The sequence below is a fragment of the Orcinus orca genome, chromosome 10 (genome assembly GCF_937001465.1).
Source record: "Orcinus orca chromosome 10, mOrcOrc1.1, whole genome shotgun sequence".
In the NCBI taxonomy this organism is placed as follows: Eukaryota; Metazoa; Chordata; class Mammalia; order Artiodactyla; family Delphinidae; genus Orcinus; species Orcinus orca.
In genome coordinates, this window is record NC_064568.1 from 63,785,996 (window position 1) to 63,802,032 (window position 16,037).

Sequence of the window (16,037 nt, forward strand, 5' to 3'; positions counted from 1 at the left end):
AGAGGGCTTAATTCAATTCTTAACTGCAAAGATTTGACACTAGTTATGAGTGAATATCCAACTTATCTAGTGAACAACAGCAAGATTTTTCATACAATAGAGAGGGCAGTGTGAATGTGATTATAGAATTCTCAGTATGGTTTTTACTTTAAAACTACCTAAGCAGCATCCTTCAGGGTAGTTGGTGTGCAATCGCGTTGGATTGGATAAGAAATTTCATCTTGCAGACACAGTAAATCAGGCATAAAGAACTTTAAATGTATAAAATAACTGTTAAACAAGTGACATGATGTTACACATGTGGCATCAACAATTATAGAAATACATTTCATGAAAAACTTAAAAGGCATTCTGACTCGAAAACTTACAAAGAAATTTTGAGATCATAGAAATACGTGGCAAGAGGGTGGCAGTAATTTTCTCCCTCTTTAATGTAATAGTTCTCTAGAAAACAATCCCCTTTGAATTTGGGGAGATAACAGTGTTTTTCATGCCTTTGCACTTCACTTTCTATGTGCATAAGATAATAGAATAGACTTAAATTAACAATATTTTCTGTTTACATATATTGTCTCTAAAAAAAATCTATAATTCTGCTTCATGCCATTTGAAAGCTAATTGCACATAACCTAATAGAATTTACTCTTTTTTGACTTGTAACTTGTAGGAAAATCTTCTGTTGTAAAATTAATTGGAATTGAAAAGTTTTCTAAATTATAATGACTTCCCAGATTGTTTTTGAAATGCATTTGATTATTATTATTTATATCAAATGTAAAACATCTATTATTACACTAGCATTAAAATAGTAATAGCCCTCTTCACAATTTGTGTCCAAAAGTATCTATGAGGTTTGTCATTCTGACATTGTCATTCAGGTTTATGTATATTCAGATTACATTTTATAAGCATATTTTCCTTTATCTTCATTAAAACAATGTACACTGGTAGTGAAGCTCAATATCATTGTGCCTGACAGTTTTGCAATTAACTTATCAATGATTTATAACAGTTATTTAATACCTAAGAAATGTTCCAAGCCTTGGAGAATTTAGAAGACATTTTCCTCAGAAATTGAGAATTACCTTTTTGCCAAGAATGAATGAATTCGAATATCAACATTATCATAGGTTTGTAGAAATTCAGAAATAATGAACTTCAAATGGATTCTATATTAGGTAAAATTATTATCACACTCTTATTGATAACAAAATTTCAGTAAAATTAATGACATTTTACATTCAATCTGTGAAATATAGCAAAACAAGAGAGATATATATTCTATGTGTAGCATCAAACAGTCACAACACACTGCTTTCAGAAGAAGTCTTCTAATTTGTGTTATTAACACATAAGTAGTTGACCCTTTGTTCCATAAGACTGGCAGGTTTTGGGAACACCTGTTTCTTTCCCATTTGCCCTATGATGGTCAGTACTAAATCCAGACCTCTTAGGAGGATTCTTGTATCAACAAGTTGACAGCAGTGTGCCTGGGCTGTTATTCCATTCCCACAGTTTCTTGTAAGGACTGGTGTGTGTTTGCTTTTTCCTTCTGGGAAATGCTCATTCTTGGCAACTGTCTGCTTCTACAAACTTAGGTTTTTGTAAGGGTAAATAAAACTGGAGATTTGAAGGTTTTAGTTAGAAACTCAGGGACCTCCCTGGTGGTCCAGTGGTTAAGACTTCGCCTTCCAATGCAGGGGGTGAGGGTTTGACCCCAGGTCGGGGAGCTAAGATCCCACATGCCTCGGGGTCAAAAAACCAAAACATAAAACAGAAGCAATATTGTAATAAACTCAATAAAGGCTTTTTAAAAAAATGGTCCACATCAAAAAAATCTTAAAAAAAAAAAAAAAGAAAGAAACTCAAATCATCCAAGTAGCCATAAAGCACGCCAGGGCTTTAAAACCTGTCTTCTTCCAAACTGCACTTGTAACACAGGGGCACTATTTCATAAAGCATTACCTCTTTGAGTGAGATAATGCTGAGTGACTTTCAACATTGGTACTTAGCCTCTTCTTTCTGACCTCCAATCAGGTTGACAGTAGTGATGATGGTGGTCCCTGTTGTAGATACCTGGGCAGTAAAATACTTTATTTCATATGGGCTAGTATGTCAGTGCCAGGTGGTAGTCTCTGGAGCAGTGGTTCTCAAATTTTAAGGCCCTTCAGAATCACCTGTAGGGCTTGTGAACACACAGATTCCTGTGTACCACCCCAAAGTTTCTGATTTGGCAAATCTGGGATAGGGTGAAGATCTGCATGTCTAATAAGTTCTCAGGTGATGCTGAATCTGATGGCTCAGGAAGCACACTTTGAAAATCATTGATTTAGAGCAAAGCAATTCTGACTTCTGAGTCTGTTCTTCACAAAATCACACAACTACTGCCTCTCTGAGCCTCTCTCTCTGTCTCTCCAGCTCTAGCTCTCACTTTCTTGCTCTCTCTCTCTCAATCTCTCTTCTTAAATGACAAATAACTAGATATATTAGGATCTGAAACATTTAGCTCTTACTCTGATTTCAGAATTGCTGATTCGGCAAATTACTTAGCTACTAAGGCATATGATCAATATTATTTGACATTATCCTCATTCTCAAACTAAAGTGCTAACGTCCATAGCAATGTGAAAATCACAACTCTTCTTTCATGCAGCATAAATAAGAAAAAAAGTTCTCAGATGTACAAAGGGGAGAAAGCAGAGAGTTACAATACTTTGCTTTCATTGATATTGTTCTGATAATTAGCAATATAATTTCAATAAACCTCATATTTGAGGGTAGTTTTTGCTTTGAGTCGTAAGAAGCACAAAGTAATCCCCGGTTCTAAGGCACAAAAACCATTTGTGGATAATTTGGTTATATTCTTTCTGAAAGTGATGAGTTGGGAAAAAAAAAGTAAGAAAAGAGCAAGATAATTTTTATGTTCTATGAAAATCTTTCTTAAATATTCTGCATATCTTTTGTTTCAATAAAATAAGAATGCCTGCTACTATACTATAAGAAGAAGAGCAACTTTCCATGAACATCTCTTTTACTTTTAAAGTGACTATTTGAATCAGAATAATTTTGCAGAGAAGCAAATTGAAAATATCCGGGCTTCCCTGGTGGCGCAGTGGTTGAGAGTCCGCCTGCCGATGCAGGGGACACAGGTTCGTGCCCAGGTCCGGGAAGATCCCACATGCCGCGGAGCGGCTGGGCCCGTGAGCCATGGCCGCTGAGCCTGCGCGTCCGGAGCCTGTGCACCGCGGGAGTGGCCACAACAGTGAGAGGCCCGCGTACAGCAAAAAAAAAAAAAAAAAGAAAGAAAGAAAGAAAGAAAAAAAGAAAATATTCAGTACTTTGAACCCCAGATCTTACATTTGTATGGAACGTACTGCACTCCTGTTCATTTGTGTGTGAGTAAGAGCAAACCCCTCCCTTCTCCTAGTCACCTGGCTCTCAGTCACAGGCCCAGGTAGAATTCACTAACATCAATAGAGTCACTGTAATTAAATAGAAACAAAAAAGTGCAACCTCCCTGTCCATGTCATGGTGAGGACCACCATCACTGGTTGCTTCCTGCTCTGAGTCTGAATCATCTCCCAGAATGCCTTGCTGCTCTGCAGCCTCTACCAACAGGTCCCCCTCAGTGGACTGGAGCTGTCTTGAAGGCACATTCACACCCTAGCACCTAGCACGGTGGGTGCTTTCTGGGAGGTGTTTGATAGATGCTTACAAAACGTAAATAAATGCAAATATTTACCATCAAATCTCCATGGCATTACCCTGTCCAATATGGGACCCAGATATGATTTGGTATTCTACTACCCTTTTTCTTTGTAAATTGAATTCTTAATTTCATCTAGCAAGGCCAGTTACCTCATTTTTATTGGTTAGAAGAATACAATAATGGGATATCTTAGTCTTAAATATTGAAATCTTTCCTTAGAGATGGAAATTGTGTGTTTATAGTTACTCCACAGTTTTTACCTGAATACAGAGTCTTATTGGCCATATGTTGAAATGATAAATGTTAGCAATGGTAAGGTTACAAACCCAAGAAAACTGTGTAAATGAGTTATAAAATTAATGGAAAATAAAGTTGAATAGTATACGTTTTTATAGTTCTGAAAGATAGCTTTTGAGTTATCTAATATAATGTTATTTTGTATATAAATATACTCTCAAATGTCACACCATAATGACACTCTTTAGTGATTTTTTTAAAACTATAATGTCAACTAACATATCTCTTGTTAATCCAGAGTTAGTAATTGCTACTACTTTTAGTAGCCAAAAGAAAACCAAAGGATAAGTTTGGGCAACTTTTAGCCACCAATTTGAAGGTAAGATTAAAATAACAATTAGAATTGGAAATGCTCATACATTTAATTGACACAAATCCTAATACACGAAGCTAAAAGTGATACAGCCTGAAAATAAGTTCAGTGGAAGTTTCAACTTCTAACATATCTCAGTCAAAAGTTAAGAAATGATTTTAAACTGACTTTATTTCCAAAGAGCAAGAGATCATTTTCTTTTTAAAAAAAATGGGTCCACAAAGTAATAAAATTTCTGTGTACAGAGATTTAAAAAAAGAAGAGTGGTACTCAGGCATCCCTGTCCTAGGCATCAATCTTCTACCAGTTTTGGAGTGGCCCCGCACCGTTGGCCGCTGGGAGTGTGCTAACGCTCGTGAGCACGACCTGCTCGGACAGTTTTGATATGTTATCAATGTTGCTGATCTGGGTGGTCAGGGACTTTCGGCTCTCAGTGCTCGTCCGTCCCCGGGCCAGCGGATCCTCCTGGCGGTGAACTCCAAGGCAACAGCAAGAAAATGCAGCTTTAAATTCCTCTCGAAATTTTCCTGGCAAACCAGGGAGAATGAAAGGAAAAGGAATTCAGTATGTTTTAACCAATCATGAATAAAATACAACGGACTGGCTCCTATTTTGGAAAAGGAAATTGGTTATTGGAAGCTTGGTACATCCTTTTTTAATAGTTAATTAATTATTTAACTGAAGTATAGTTGATTTACAATATCATGTTAGTTTCAGGTGTACAGCACAGTGAATGCTATATATATATATATATATATATATATATATATATACTCTCACACATATATATACATATATGTATACATATGTATATTCTTTTTTATATTCTTTTCCCTTATAGATTATTACAAAATACTGAGTATAGTCCCCTGTGATATACAGTAGGACTTTGTTCTTTAACTATCTTATATATAGTAGCAGTAGTGTATAGGTTAATCCCAAACTCCTAATTTATCTTCCCTCTTCCCCTTTCCCTATTGGTAACCATAAGTCTGTTTTCTATGTCTGTGGGTCTATTTCTGTTTTGTAAATAGGCTCATTTGTATCACTTTTTTTAGATTCCACATATAAGTGATATCATATGATATTTGTCTTTCTCTGTCTCACTTTACTTAGTATGATAATCTTTAGGTCCATCCATCTTGCTGCAAATATATACAATGGAATATTACTCAGCCATAAAAAAGAATGAAATAATGCTTGGTACACTCTTGAAACACTGACACATTTCCATAAAATAGTGAGGCTGCTTTTCATGCCCAATGTTTGGAGTTTGTTTCATGCCTTTAGAGGCAAACCTCCTATACTTGTGAATGTGGGTTATTGTTAACTAGATAACTATAGTAAAGCTGAGTATCAGCAGAAAGCTACCCAGAGATATTTAACGATTTAAAAAATGATGAAACCTAAGTTATACATGGCCAGACGTACACAGAAATTATCCCTGCATTGTACTCTGAAGAAACTGTTCTCTTGACACAGTCAGTTCAACAAAATATCTAGAAAATTTCTAACGTTTCATAATCTGCATAAGGCAGGACAAACTGAAAGAAAAATAAACAACTTTAGAAGTTTTTCTTTATCTTTAAATTATTGATGTGACATTGGAGAAGGATAAGGATGAAACACTGACCTCTTAAGCCTCTAAGGGTAAATGGCAGTGTTGGAAATCACCAGTTCTTTTCTCTGAGCTTTGATTACCTACCTGGGTTGTTGAGTGATTAAAATTGGTGCCCACTGATTATCAGCTGCCTTCTTGCCTCATCTTAACCCCCATCATGGCACTTTGACTTGGTTCTGTGGCTTCTACTTCAGATAATTCTCCCTACGACCCTCTAATAGATTTTCCCTGTTTAGTACAAGCTCAGGGCCTTAGTCATCCCTAAGCCCAGGGCAAGTGTTTCCCCACTGCTTTTTTAGCCACAGCTCCTCAGGCCCTTCTTCCTTCAAACAGCACTGGGGTGGTGGTCTCTGCTTATCCCAGTCTGAATGTAGTCTTTATTTTGGAGACTGGGGTTGAATGTGTCAGGGGAAGGCATGAAAAGGGGCAACTGAATACAAACCACCCCTCACATATACACCACCTGATTCACCAAAAGGTGAAATAAAGCAGGTATATAGAGGGTACATGCCATGACTGAAAAACAAAAAGTTATTTAAAACAAAAAGCCTAATTGGTTGTCTTTTTTAATAACCCATATAACCTGGAAGGCCAAAGGTGAAGTTAGAAAATGCACACACTTTATTCAGCATGCAATAAAATGAATTGCTTATTCTTCCATATAAAATCATCATATATTTGGAGATGGAAATAAAAAAGAAATAGCCAGGCTTCCCTGGTGGCATAGTGGTTAAGAATCCGCCTGCCAATGCAGGGGACATGGGTTCGAGCCCTGGTCTGGGAAGATCACACATGCCGCGAAGCAACTAAGCCCATGTGCCACAACAACTGAGCCTGTGCTCTAGAGCCCACAAGCCACAACTATTGAAGCCTGCACACCCAGAGCCCGTGCTCTGCAACAAGAGAAGCCACCTTAATGAGAGGCCTGCACACCGCGACGAAGAGTGGCCCCCGCTTGCCTCAAATAAAAAGAAAGCCCGCACGCAGCAACGAAGACCCAACGCAGCCAAAAATAAATAAATAAATAATAAATTAATTTTTAAAAAAAAGAAATAGCTAACCGGTTGGAAAGAAGACAATGTAAAGATATAGCTAATTAAAACACAATTCTAAAACAATTAGGCAAAATGTTGGTAGATAAAACAATATTTAGTTAAATGATTTTTATAATTATATTGATCCCATAAACAGATGGGTGAAATCAATTGCACAGGTGTGTATGTGTGGTTCATTTAGCTTATGTGTTATTTAGAGGAATGTAATTTTTTTTATGGTCAGTGAGAAATCTTGAGATAAACCCAAGAGATGTTACCCATAAGAGAATTGTAAATACATAGAAATACCTAAAAGTGGAAAGGCTCCAATTCCATTTCAATTAGGCTACAAATGTTGTCAAAGGAAATGATACAAGCAAGGCTGTTTTATTTTCAGATAAAATGATTTTACATCTTTATAAATCATAAGTTTAATGTATGACAAGCAAGATTCTCTTATTCAGTTCTCACAGTTCTCACCTTCCTCCTATTTCAAATTTTCTTCTAAATTTTATGGAAAAAGTTACTTAGATAATTTTTTCTGATGCGTTAGGTAACACATGTTCCCTCTTATAAGGGAAAAACCTCAAGACCAGTCAGATCAGAGAAAAATACTCTCACTGTATCACAACTAATATCTTCATACCATTCAAAAGTGTTCAGACCTTCTGGTCATCGATCCCTCACCCTGGCCTGTGGTTTGTACAGAAGAAACAGTTGAAAACTCACCACTGAGAAAATTATAAATAATTGGGTTCGCAGCACTATTGGCATATACAAGCCAGTGTGAAAAGGTAAACCAGGCATATACAGTCTCTCTGTCTTCCGTGTGGGTAAACATCCCAAATACTCTGTAGGAAAAGAAACAGTAACATGAAATGCAGTGTGATTCTGGAAAGTACCTTTTAAACAATTAAATTCAAGGGTGAACACAGCCCTTGGTGGCAGTTCCCTGATTCCAGTGCTGCCCTGCAGGACAGACCACTTGTAGGTTTAGGGCACACAGTGGGGCTAGAATAACTTCAGTACCTGAAGGGCACCTCCAAGGCACAATTAGTAAATCAAAAGCCAAATCAGGTCAGAGAAGGTCTCTCCTGTAAACAACAGCAATAAGAATACAAAGGTTGAATATATATCTATCTACCTTCTTTCATTTTGTTTCTAAACACAATGGAGCAGCTTTTGTTACTATTTCATTTTGCGTGCATTTTATTTATTTATTTATTTAACACTGGAGTATAGTTGATTAACAATATTGTGTTAGTTTCAGGTGTACAACAAAGTAATTCAGTTATACATATACTAAATACTATGCTTTTTTCTAGTTCTTTTCCTGATTAGGTTATTACAGAATATTGAGCAGAGTTCCCTGTGCTATACAGTAGGTCCTTGTTGCTTATCTACTTTAAGCATAGCAGCGTGTACAAAAGCACTTCTAAATTGCAGTCTGTAAGCACTACTTCCTACTTTCATTTGTGCATTGATCAATATTACATTTCTTCAACTCCAATCTTACAGCCTTGCTGAAATTTGGCTTCTGGGATTTCTTTATATGCAGAGAAGAGCTAGTTTTCAATAGGCAAAATTCTGGTAATTTCTTAAAGTTCATGAGTTTTAATTTTTTTTTTATTATTTTAAACTCTGAAAAATATGTTATTATTATCTCCTTAAAGGTCATTTTTAAGATTTGTTCTGTACTTCAAAATACCCATTTATCAAATTGTATTCACTAGACAACAGCAGGCAACTTGCAACTACGCAATAAACGTATAGGCTGAAGATTATAATGCATTTCCTGCCAGAGGGTCCATCACTGATTGTGGAATTTGTGCCTGTGATAGAAATATGTTGCCAGAATAAAGTGGTGTTCTATGGAGTACTACAGTTTTACAAAAATATAATATATAGTAAGACAACATGGATAAATAGAATTAATATGTTATGACCCTCTACCACAATGTATCTTTGAAATCCTAGAAAACCAGACCTGCTTTAAAGAAGTTGGTTTTGACTAGTCAGACAAAACACTAAGTTTCAAAGAAAAGAATTTAGGACTTTATTTGTAAGAGAAAGAAAACACGAGCCTAAAATGCAAGGGCAAACAGAGACAAGTATTTGAAGAAAATATGTGTGATAAAGAGCAAAACAATTTTCAAGGTTATTTTGAAATTTTTATTTTGTGACAAAGAGCAGAAGACTCAAAAAATGGAAACTATTTTAAATTTAACATGGACTTTCTCCTTAGAAAGCCATTTATTTTCCTTGGAAAGGGAGGTCTGTAAGTCAGGAGAATAGAGAAATATTATGGAGAAGTAGGTATTTGGAACCAGCTAAAGGGAAGGTACAAGTGTTGAGATACAGGAAATCCAAATGAGTCATCCAGAGAGCAGTAAATCCAATTTTCATTGAGTTTAGATTGACTAAAATAAAAGTACAAAAAAAAAAAAGGAGAGAACCTATGCAGTATCCTAGCATGTTTCCAAGGTTCTTAAGAGCGAAAATCATCATCTATCATCAGACTAGAATACATTTGTATGGGATTTCTGTGGACAAGAAAAATAAGAAAGGAATTATGAAAAAATATGGAGGGCAAAGTTGCTTTCATTTTCCTGTGAGCCAGTATACATCTGAAGGACCCAAGCTGCCACATATCTTATACCTTTAAGGCTGTGTCTGTACTAAACAACATTGCTGAACAAAAGTTCATTTTCTCTTTCTTTTCCATTGAAAAAGTCATTAAGAATAGATATACGTATAACTGAATCACTTTGCTATACAGCAGAAATGAATACAACATTGTAAATCAACATTACTTCAATAAAAATTTATTTTAAAGAAGTAAAAAAAAAAAAAGAAAAAGAAAAAGTCATTAAACAATCAAAAACAAGGCCCAAAAGAGAATGACAAATCTTTGCAGCTGGTTATACCACCTTTAGACTGTGTGATTCCAGCCAAAGCTGCCTCTCTTCAGAGTCCCCAGCCATGAGGAATAGGATATTGACTCTGGATCCAGGAAAAATGAGAGAAGAAATCCTAGTTTTATTTCGAAGCCTCTGATAAACAGAATTAGTATTACCTTGGGACCAGTCTCTGTGCAACTATTACGATAATTCCCAATAAAGATGGTTGGCCAGAAGGTTCCTGGGTACCACTGCCCCTGCATTGGTTGATCATGTTGGTTGTTTGAACTTAATAGTGTCTCTGCAGCATTACAAATAACATACCTTCTCTCACTGAAAACTTTTGTACTGATTTTTATTAATATTCACGCTAAACTTGATTCAATGATGTCAGGAAATGAATTTTCTTTCTTTCTATTTAAACATTCAAAACACAGTATGTGCTGTGATTCCATTTGTTTGTGTGTGTGCTCACAAATGCACTTTTTAAGTATAATTAGAATGCTAACAAAATTCTTATCTCTTTTTATCCTTTAGATAAAGTTCTGTCACCGTTTCCTATGTCTTTGAGAACAAAGTTTGGAAAACCCATTTGTTCTGATCAAAAAAGAGCTCCGAGCTGTAAATGAGTTTTTTGCATTAGAACTTCTTCTGCATCTAAGGCTTAGCAATTAGCTTGAAGAGGTCAGAGGAACATCTGTTTTATGTCTGCCATTCAATAGAGAATTTGCATGGATAAGAGCATTTAAAATCCCAGAGCTCTAAAAAACTGTGTTCCCTACCTGCTGGTAACAACAACACATTGAGTTATCTGGCCCGGCAAGCTATCTAGGCAGATGGTTTCCATTTTTCTCTGGCTTAAAAAAAGTCCTTAATTAAGAACCAAGAAAAATGGCTGATCTCTTCATTTTCAAATAATAAGTGAACTTTACCTCTTTAGCACATTGAGGATGCTAATTGGTAGATAGCAAATTGCAAACACCAAAAGCACAACCATCAGCATCCGGGCTGTTTTCCGTCTGGCTCGGATCTGCTTTATTTCAGCGGCCACAGCGCTAATCCTGGATTTGGTCTGCTGTCCTGGCCCCCGAGGCTGTGAAAGAGGCTGCAGGGCCTTCCATTTTCTCTGAACTACAGATGATGTTCCAGGAATCTGAAAGGAGCGGATACCCTTTATTGTTATCTGATTTAGGAAAGTTCCACTTTGGAGGAGTAATTGGAAGACACAGTAAGGAGAGTATCCCAGACACCCGAGGCCTAGGAGGTTTGCGAGCCTCTTTCCCCAGACCGTTTGCTGAGTGGAGTGTGTTCTTGAGTAATACAGCCGAGTGCCAAATAGGAGTCTGGGTGGAAAAAAAAAGTTGCAACATCACCATTTTGTTGAGGTCTAAAGAGAGCTGCAAATGGAAATGATATCTCTTTATAAAAAGAGAAGTTGTCCACTCAAAGGAATAATATTCAACACTAAAAAGAAATGAGCTATCAAGCCATGAAAAAATAGAGAGGAAACTTAAATGCATATTACTAAGTGAAAGAAGCCAATCTGAGAAGGCTACCTCTTATAAGATTCCAACTATATGCTATCCTGGAAAAGATAAAACAATGGAGACAGAAGAATGATCAGTGGTTGCCAGGGGTAATGGGGGGAGGGGTGAATAGGCATAGCACAGAGGATTTTTAGGGCAGGGAAAATACTACTCTTCATGTTACCATAATGATGGATACCTGTCATTACACATTATACAATGTATTTGAATACACCATCCAAACCCATAGAAGGTACAACATCAAGAGTGAACCATAAAGTAAACTGTGAACTTCCGGTGACTATGATGAATCAATGTAGGTTCATCAGTTTTAACAAATGTATCAGTCTGGTAGGGGATGCTGATAATGGGGAGGCTGTTCATGAATGGAGGTTGGAGAGAGATGGGAAATCTCTGTACCTTCCACTTGATTTTTCTGTGAACTTATAACTACTCTAAAAAAATATGAAACCAAAAAAACCCTTCTTAATTTAAAAGAGAGAGAACTGAAAACTGGGGAAGAAGAGCTCTTACTAGGAATTTTGATTCAGCTCAGATACCTAGAGTTGAAACAGAAGGAAAACCTAACAGATAATTGCCAAAGTAACCTGCATAGTTTTTCATGCATCAATACTGCCACCTGCTGCCAGATGGAGAGATAGGACTTAACTACCTATTGCTTTTTATTAGGTTTTCTGATTCTCAGGTTTGGTTAAGGCAGACCTTTGAATAAAAGGAATAAAAATAAAATAAAATATTCTCTGTTGCTTATCATTTGTTGTTACAAAATTGCTTGAAGGCAATTTTGTGGACCGACCCTTTAAAATGCACATAAAAACCTTGAATATCCCTTGTGGTCTTCCACGAACGTTTCAAATAGCTGCAATTTGTAACAACAGTTACACAACTTGTACTTTTCCACTTCTTTTCAAAGTTATTTGATAATAGCAGGGAGTCCCTCCAAGTATAATATTGTCTTAATTATAAGCTCATGAAGATTGATAGGGTTTAGTGAGCAAAACAATAAAATTCAGCATGTGTAATTTTTTAAGAGTAAAATGTGCCAACAAGCACACCATAAGCACATCCTAGTTCTATTAAGATTATTCAGCTGTTGCTTTTATCTCTGTGCTGCAAGCCAGAACAGACCGATGGGTCTCTCACAGTGGATGTTGGATGGATTCTGTTGCTTTATCCATAACAAGATCCAAGTCTGTTAGATAATCTTTAATTTGAGAACAGAATTTTACTTTGATTTCCACACAGATGAATTAATGATAATTAATTAATTATGGTGCTCCTTTTGAATATAACTATTCTCTCTCAAAAAGAAGCAAATGAAGTTAAGGAAAACCTGCCCTTAAATTGAAAAACACCTGATAAACGATTTCTCTTCGGATTCTGTATGTCCTGCCATGTCGGCTGACCTTTTCACATCGTGGTGGCCTCACTCAATCTTCTTATCTATTGATTGAGACTCCTTCCTCTTCTATGAGTCTTTTTTATAGATAGTCATTTTTAAAAATAATTGAGGAGAAGCTGCAAAGGATGTTGGAAATTTCCAGAAAAACTGTAAAATGAGTAACCCTATTAATGTCTGCTAAATGGCCTTGAACTGTTTCCTAAATGATCTCTAAGAGATCATTTAAACTTAAGCAATCTGTTATTCAATGCTCCCCTGAGGAAAAAAATCAATATCCTGCATCTGATGACTTCTGCAACCATCAGAAAGAGTTCCCATAAAGAGAAACTGCCACAGGGAGCATAACTATTGTTCCTGCAATCATAAAAAAAAAAAAAAAAAAAGCAGAAATGATGTCCCCTCTTAGATGATGATCTAAATAGAAGATGGTTAATCCTGCACTCATTGTGAAGAGACATACAATAATCCCCATCAATAATTTGTGTATGTCTAGAGAAAGTCAGCATAGTATCAGTAGAAATCACTAATTTTAACTGAGCACCAGGAATGATGCACAATCTGGAGTAATCATTAATGCATTCTTAAAAATAGGTTATTGTAAATCCCATTCTACAGATGTTCAAGCAGACATTGAGAAGTATTAAATAAAATATCCAAGTCTATATCTTTAATAAGTGACAAGCCAGAATTTGCACTCAGGTCCGTCTGATTGCAAAGTTCATTTTTTCCCATTGTGATGCACCATTTCCATTTATAAACTTCAACACAATCTGATATGGAAGTTAGCAAATTTTTTAACACATGCCTAGTTACATAAAAGCAATAATAGTCATACAAAAGGGCTTTTGAGAGATCCAGGCTATGGGACTGTCCATGTGAGAAGGTCTTTTCCTTGTCATCTCAGCAGGCATTCAAAAATCCCTGACTGTGGAAAGCACACACACACACACACACACACACACACACACTGCTTTTATTCCAATATCATAAATAAACTTTAAAATCACCTTTGAGGTGAAAATACATCCTGGAAGAGGTATTATCACAGTTATGAATTTGAACTATCAGGTAGATGATGTACCTTGAAACCTGCCCTGTCTGAAGAAGTCTTTGTGGCCAAGATAAGCAAATGTGCTGCAAACATTAAAAAGGGGATGAGAGAATATTATGAACAGCCAGTAAATTTGCAAACTCAATGAACTTAAATGAAATGGATAAACACCATGAAAAAAAAGATAACCAAAACTGACTGTGTCTTTACAAACCCTGTTACAAAAAACAAAACAAAACAAAACAAAACAACTTAGGCCCAGATAGGTTCATTGATGTAGTATTCAATCAAACCATAAAGAATAAATAATATCTATCTTATTTAGACTCTTTCTGAAATTCAAAGAAAAGATAATATTACAATGAATTTTAATGAAGTCAGTAACCCTGATAAAGACATGAGAACAAAAGAAAACCACTGACCAAATATCTCACATGAATAGAGATGAAAATTCCCCAAAATATATATATCAAACCAAATCCAACAATAAATAAAAGGATAATAAATTTTGCTCAAAAAAGCAGATTTATTCCAGCAATGCAGTAATGGTTTAACATTTAAAAACATCAATCAAGGTAATTTATCATATTAACAGAAAAAACTATGATCATGTCAATAGAGAAAGGAAAAGCATTTGAAAACTTTAACACCCTTGCATGTAAATTAGTAATAGAGAGAATCTTTCTCAACATGATAAAAGGCATCCATGAAAAGTCTTTAAGGTATCATCCTACTTAACATGAAAGATGAACACTTTCTTCTAAGATTGGTAACAAGCCAACAAAGATTTCTCTCAACACTCCTACTCAACATTGTACTGGAGATCCTAACCAGTACAGGAAGAAAAGAAAAATAAATAAAAGGCATATAGATTGCTTCTATTGAGAAGACATTATTGCTTATGAAGAAAGTCTTAAGGAATCTACAAAAATGCCACTAGAACTAAACATATGAATTTAGCAATATGTAGGACCCTAAATCAATAAACAAAATCAACTGTATTTCTATATATTAGCAATAAATGATTCTAAATTTAAATTGAAAATAACACATTTCAATAGCAAAACATGTATTCTAAGAATATATTTAACAAAATGTGGACAAATTATGTGTACTTAAATTATGAAAATTGCTAAGAGCTATTAAAAAAGACCTAAATAAATGAGGAGATATACCATGTTCATGGATTATAAGATTTAATATTGTTAATATGTCAATTTCCCCAAATTGATCTATAGATTTAATGCAATAAATCCCATTCAAAATAATAGCAATCTTTTAACTTTATCACTCCCTGACAACTTTTTTTCCCACCTTGGTACTTCTCTTTTAGAATTTAGATGCACATGCTAAGTTCTTATGATCAGGATCATAACTATTTTGTCTCGTAGCAAGAGAATTTACATTTTTATTATTTCAATCACTTAAAATGCTATGAGGCTTGCTTTATAGACTATTATAAGATGTAACCTGAAGACTATTCCATGTGCATTTGAGATGAATATGTATTCTGCTACTTTTGAAGAGGTACCGCATAGATATATTAGGTTTAGTTGGTTGATAGTTTTCTTCAAGTCTTCTATGTCATTGTTAATGTTCTGCCTAGTTTTTCTATCCATGACTGAAAGATGAGTGTTGAAGTTTTCAATTATTAATATTGAATTGTCTGTTTCTCCACCTAATTCTTCTAGTTGTTGCTTCCTGTACTGTGGACTTCAGTTGTTAACTGCATATAGGTTTAGCATTTTTATATCTTCTTGATGGAATGATTTATCATTTGAAATATCCCTCTTTACCCATAGTAACACTTTTTATTAACGTTTCTTTTGTCTGATATTAGTAGAGCTACTTCAGCTTTCCTTTGGTTACTGTTTGCATAGTACCTCTTTTTCATTATTTTACATTTAATCTATTTGTGTCTTTGAATATGAGGTGTGCTTTTTGTAGACATCATACAGTTGAATCAGGTTTTTTTTGTTTGTTTGTTGTTTGTTTTATCTATTCTGCCAACCTCTAGAGTGTTTCATTCATTTACATTTAATGTAACTATTGAGAAGGTGTAATTTACATGTCTCCCTTTGCTGTTTGTTTATATATGTGTGCATATATATATATATATATATATATAGTTTCTATTTTGTTCCTCTATTCCTCCATTGCTTC

General features: G+C 35.3%; 1 protein-coding gene across 2 annotated transcripts in view; it reads right to left on the reverse strand.

Annotated features, from left to right (window-relative positions):
- Nucleotides 1–313: 313 nt before the first annotated feature.
- HCRTR2 (hypocretin receptor 2) overlaps nucleotides 314–16,037 on the reverse strand; it is a 119,422-nt gene continuing 103,698 nt past the window's right edge. Inside the window, exons 5-8 of one of the 2 annotated variants that reach the window (XM_012532256.2) lie at nucleotides 10,807–11,027; nucleotides 7,704–7,825; nucleotides 4,624–4,846; nucleotides 314–2,076 (exon numbers count right to left, since the gene is read on the reverse strand). In XM_012532256.2, coding sequence (XP_012387710.1) covers nucleotides 2,034–2,076; nucleotides 4,624–4,846; nucleotides 7,704–7,825; nucleotides 10,807–11,027 — 609 coding nt within the window. In that variant the 3' untranslated portion in view covers nucleotides 314–2,033. Of the gene's footprint in view, nucleotides 2,077–4,346; nucleotides 4,847–7,703; nucleotides 7,826–10,806; nucleotides 11,028–16,037 lie in introns of those variants that run through there. The other variant, XM_004267773.3, reaches the window with a different exon arrangement.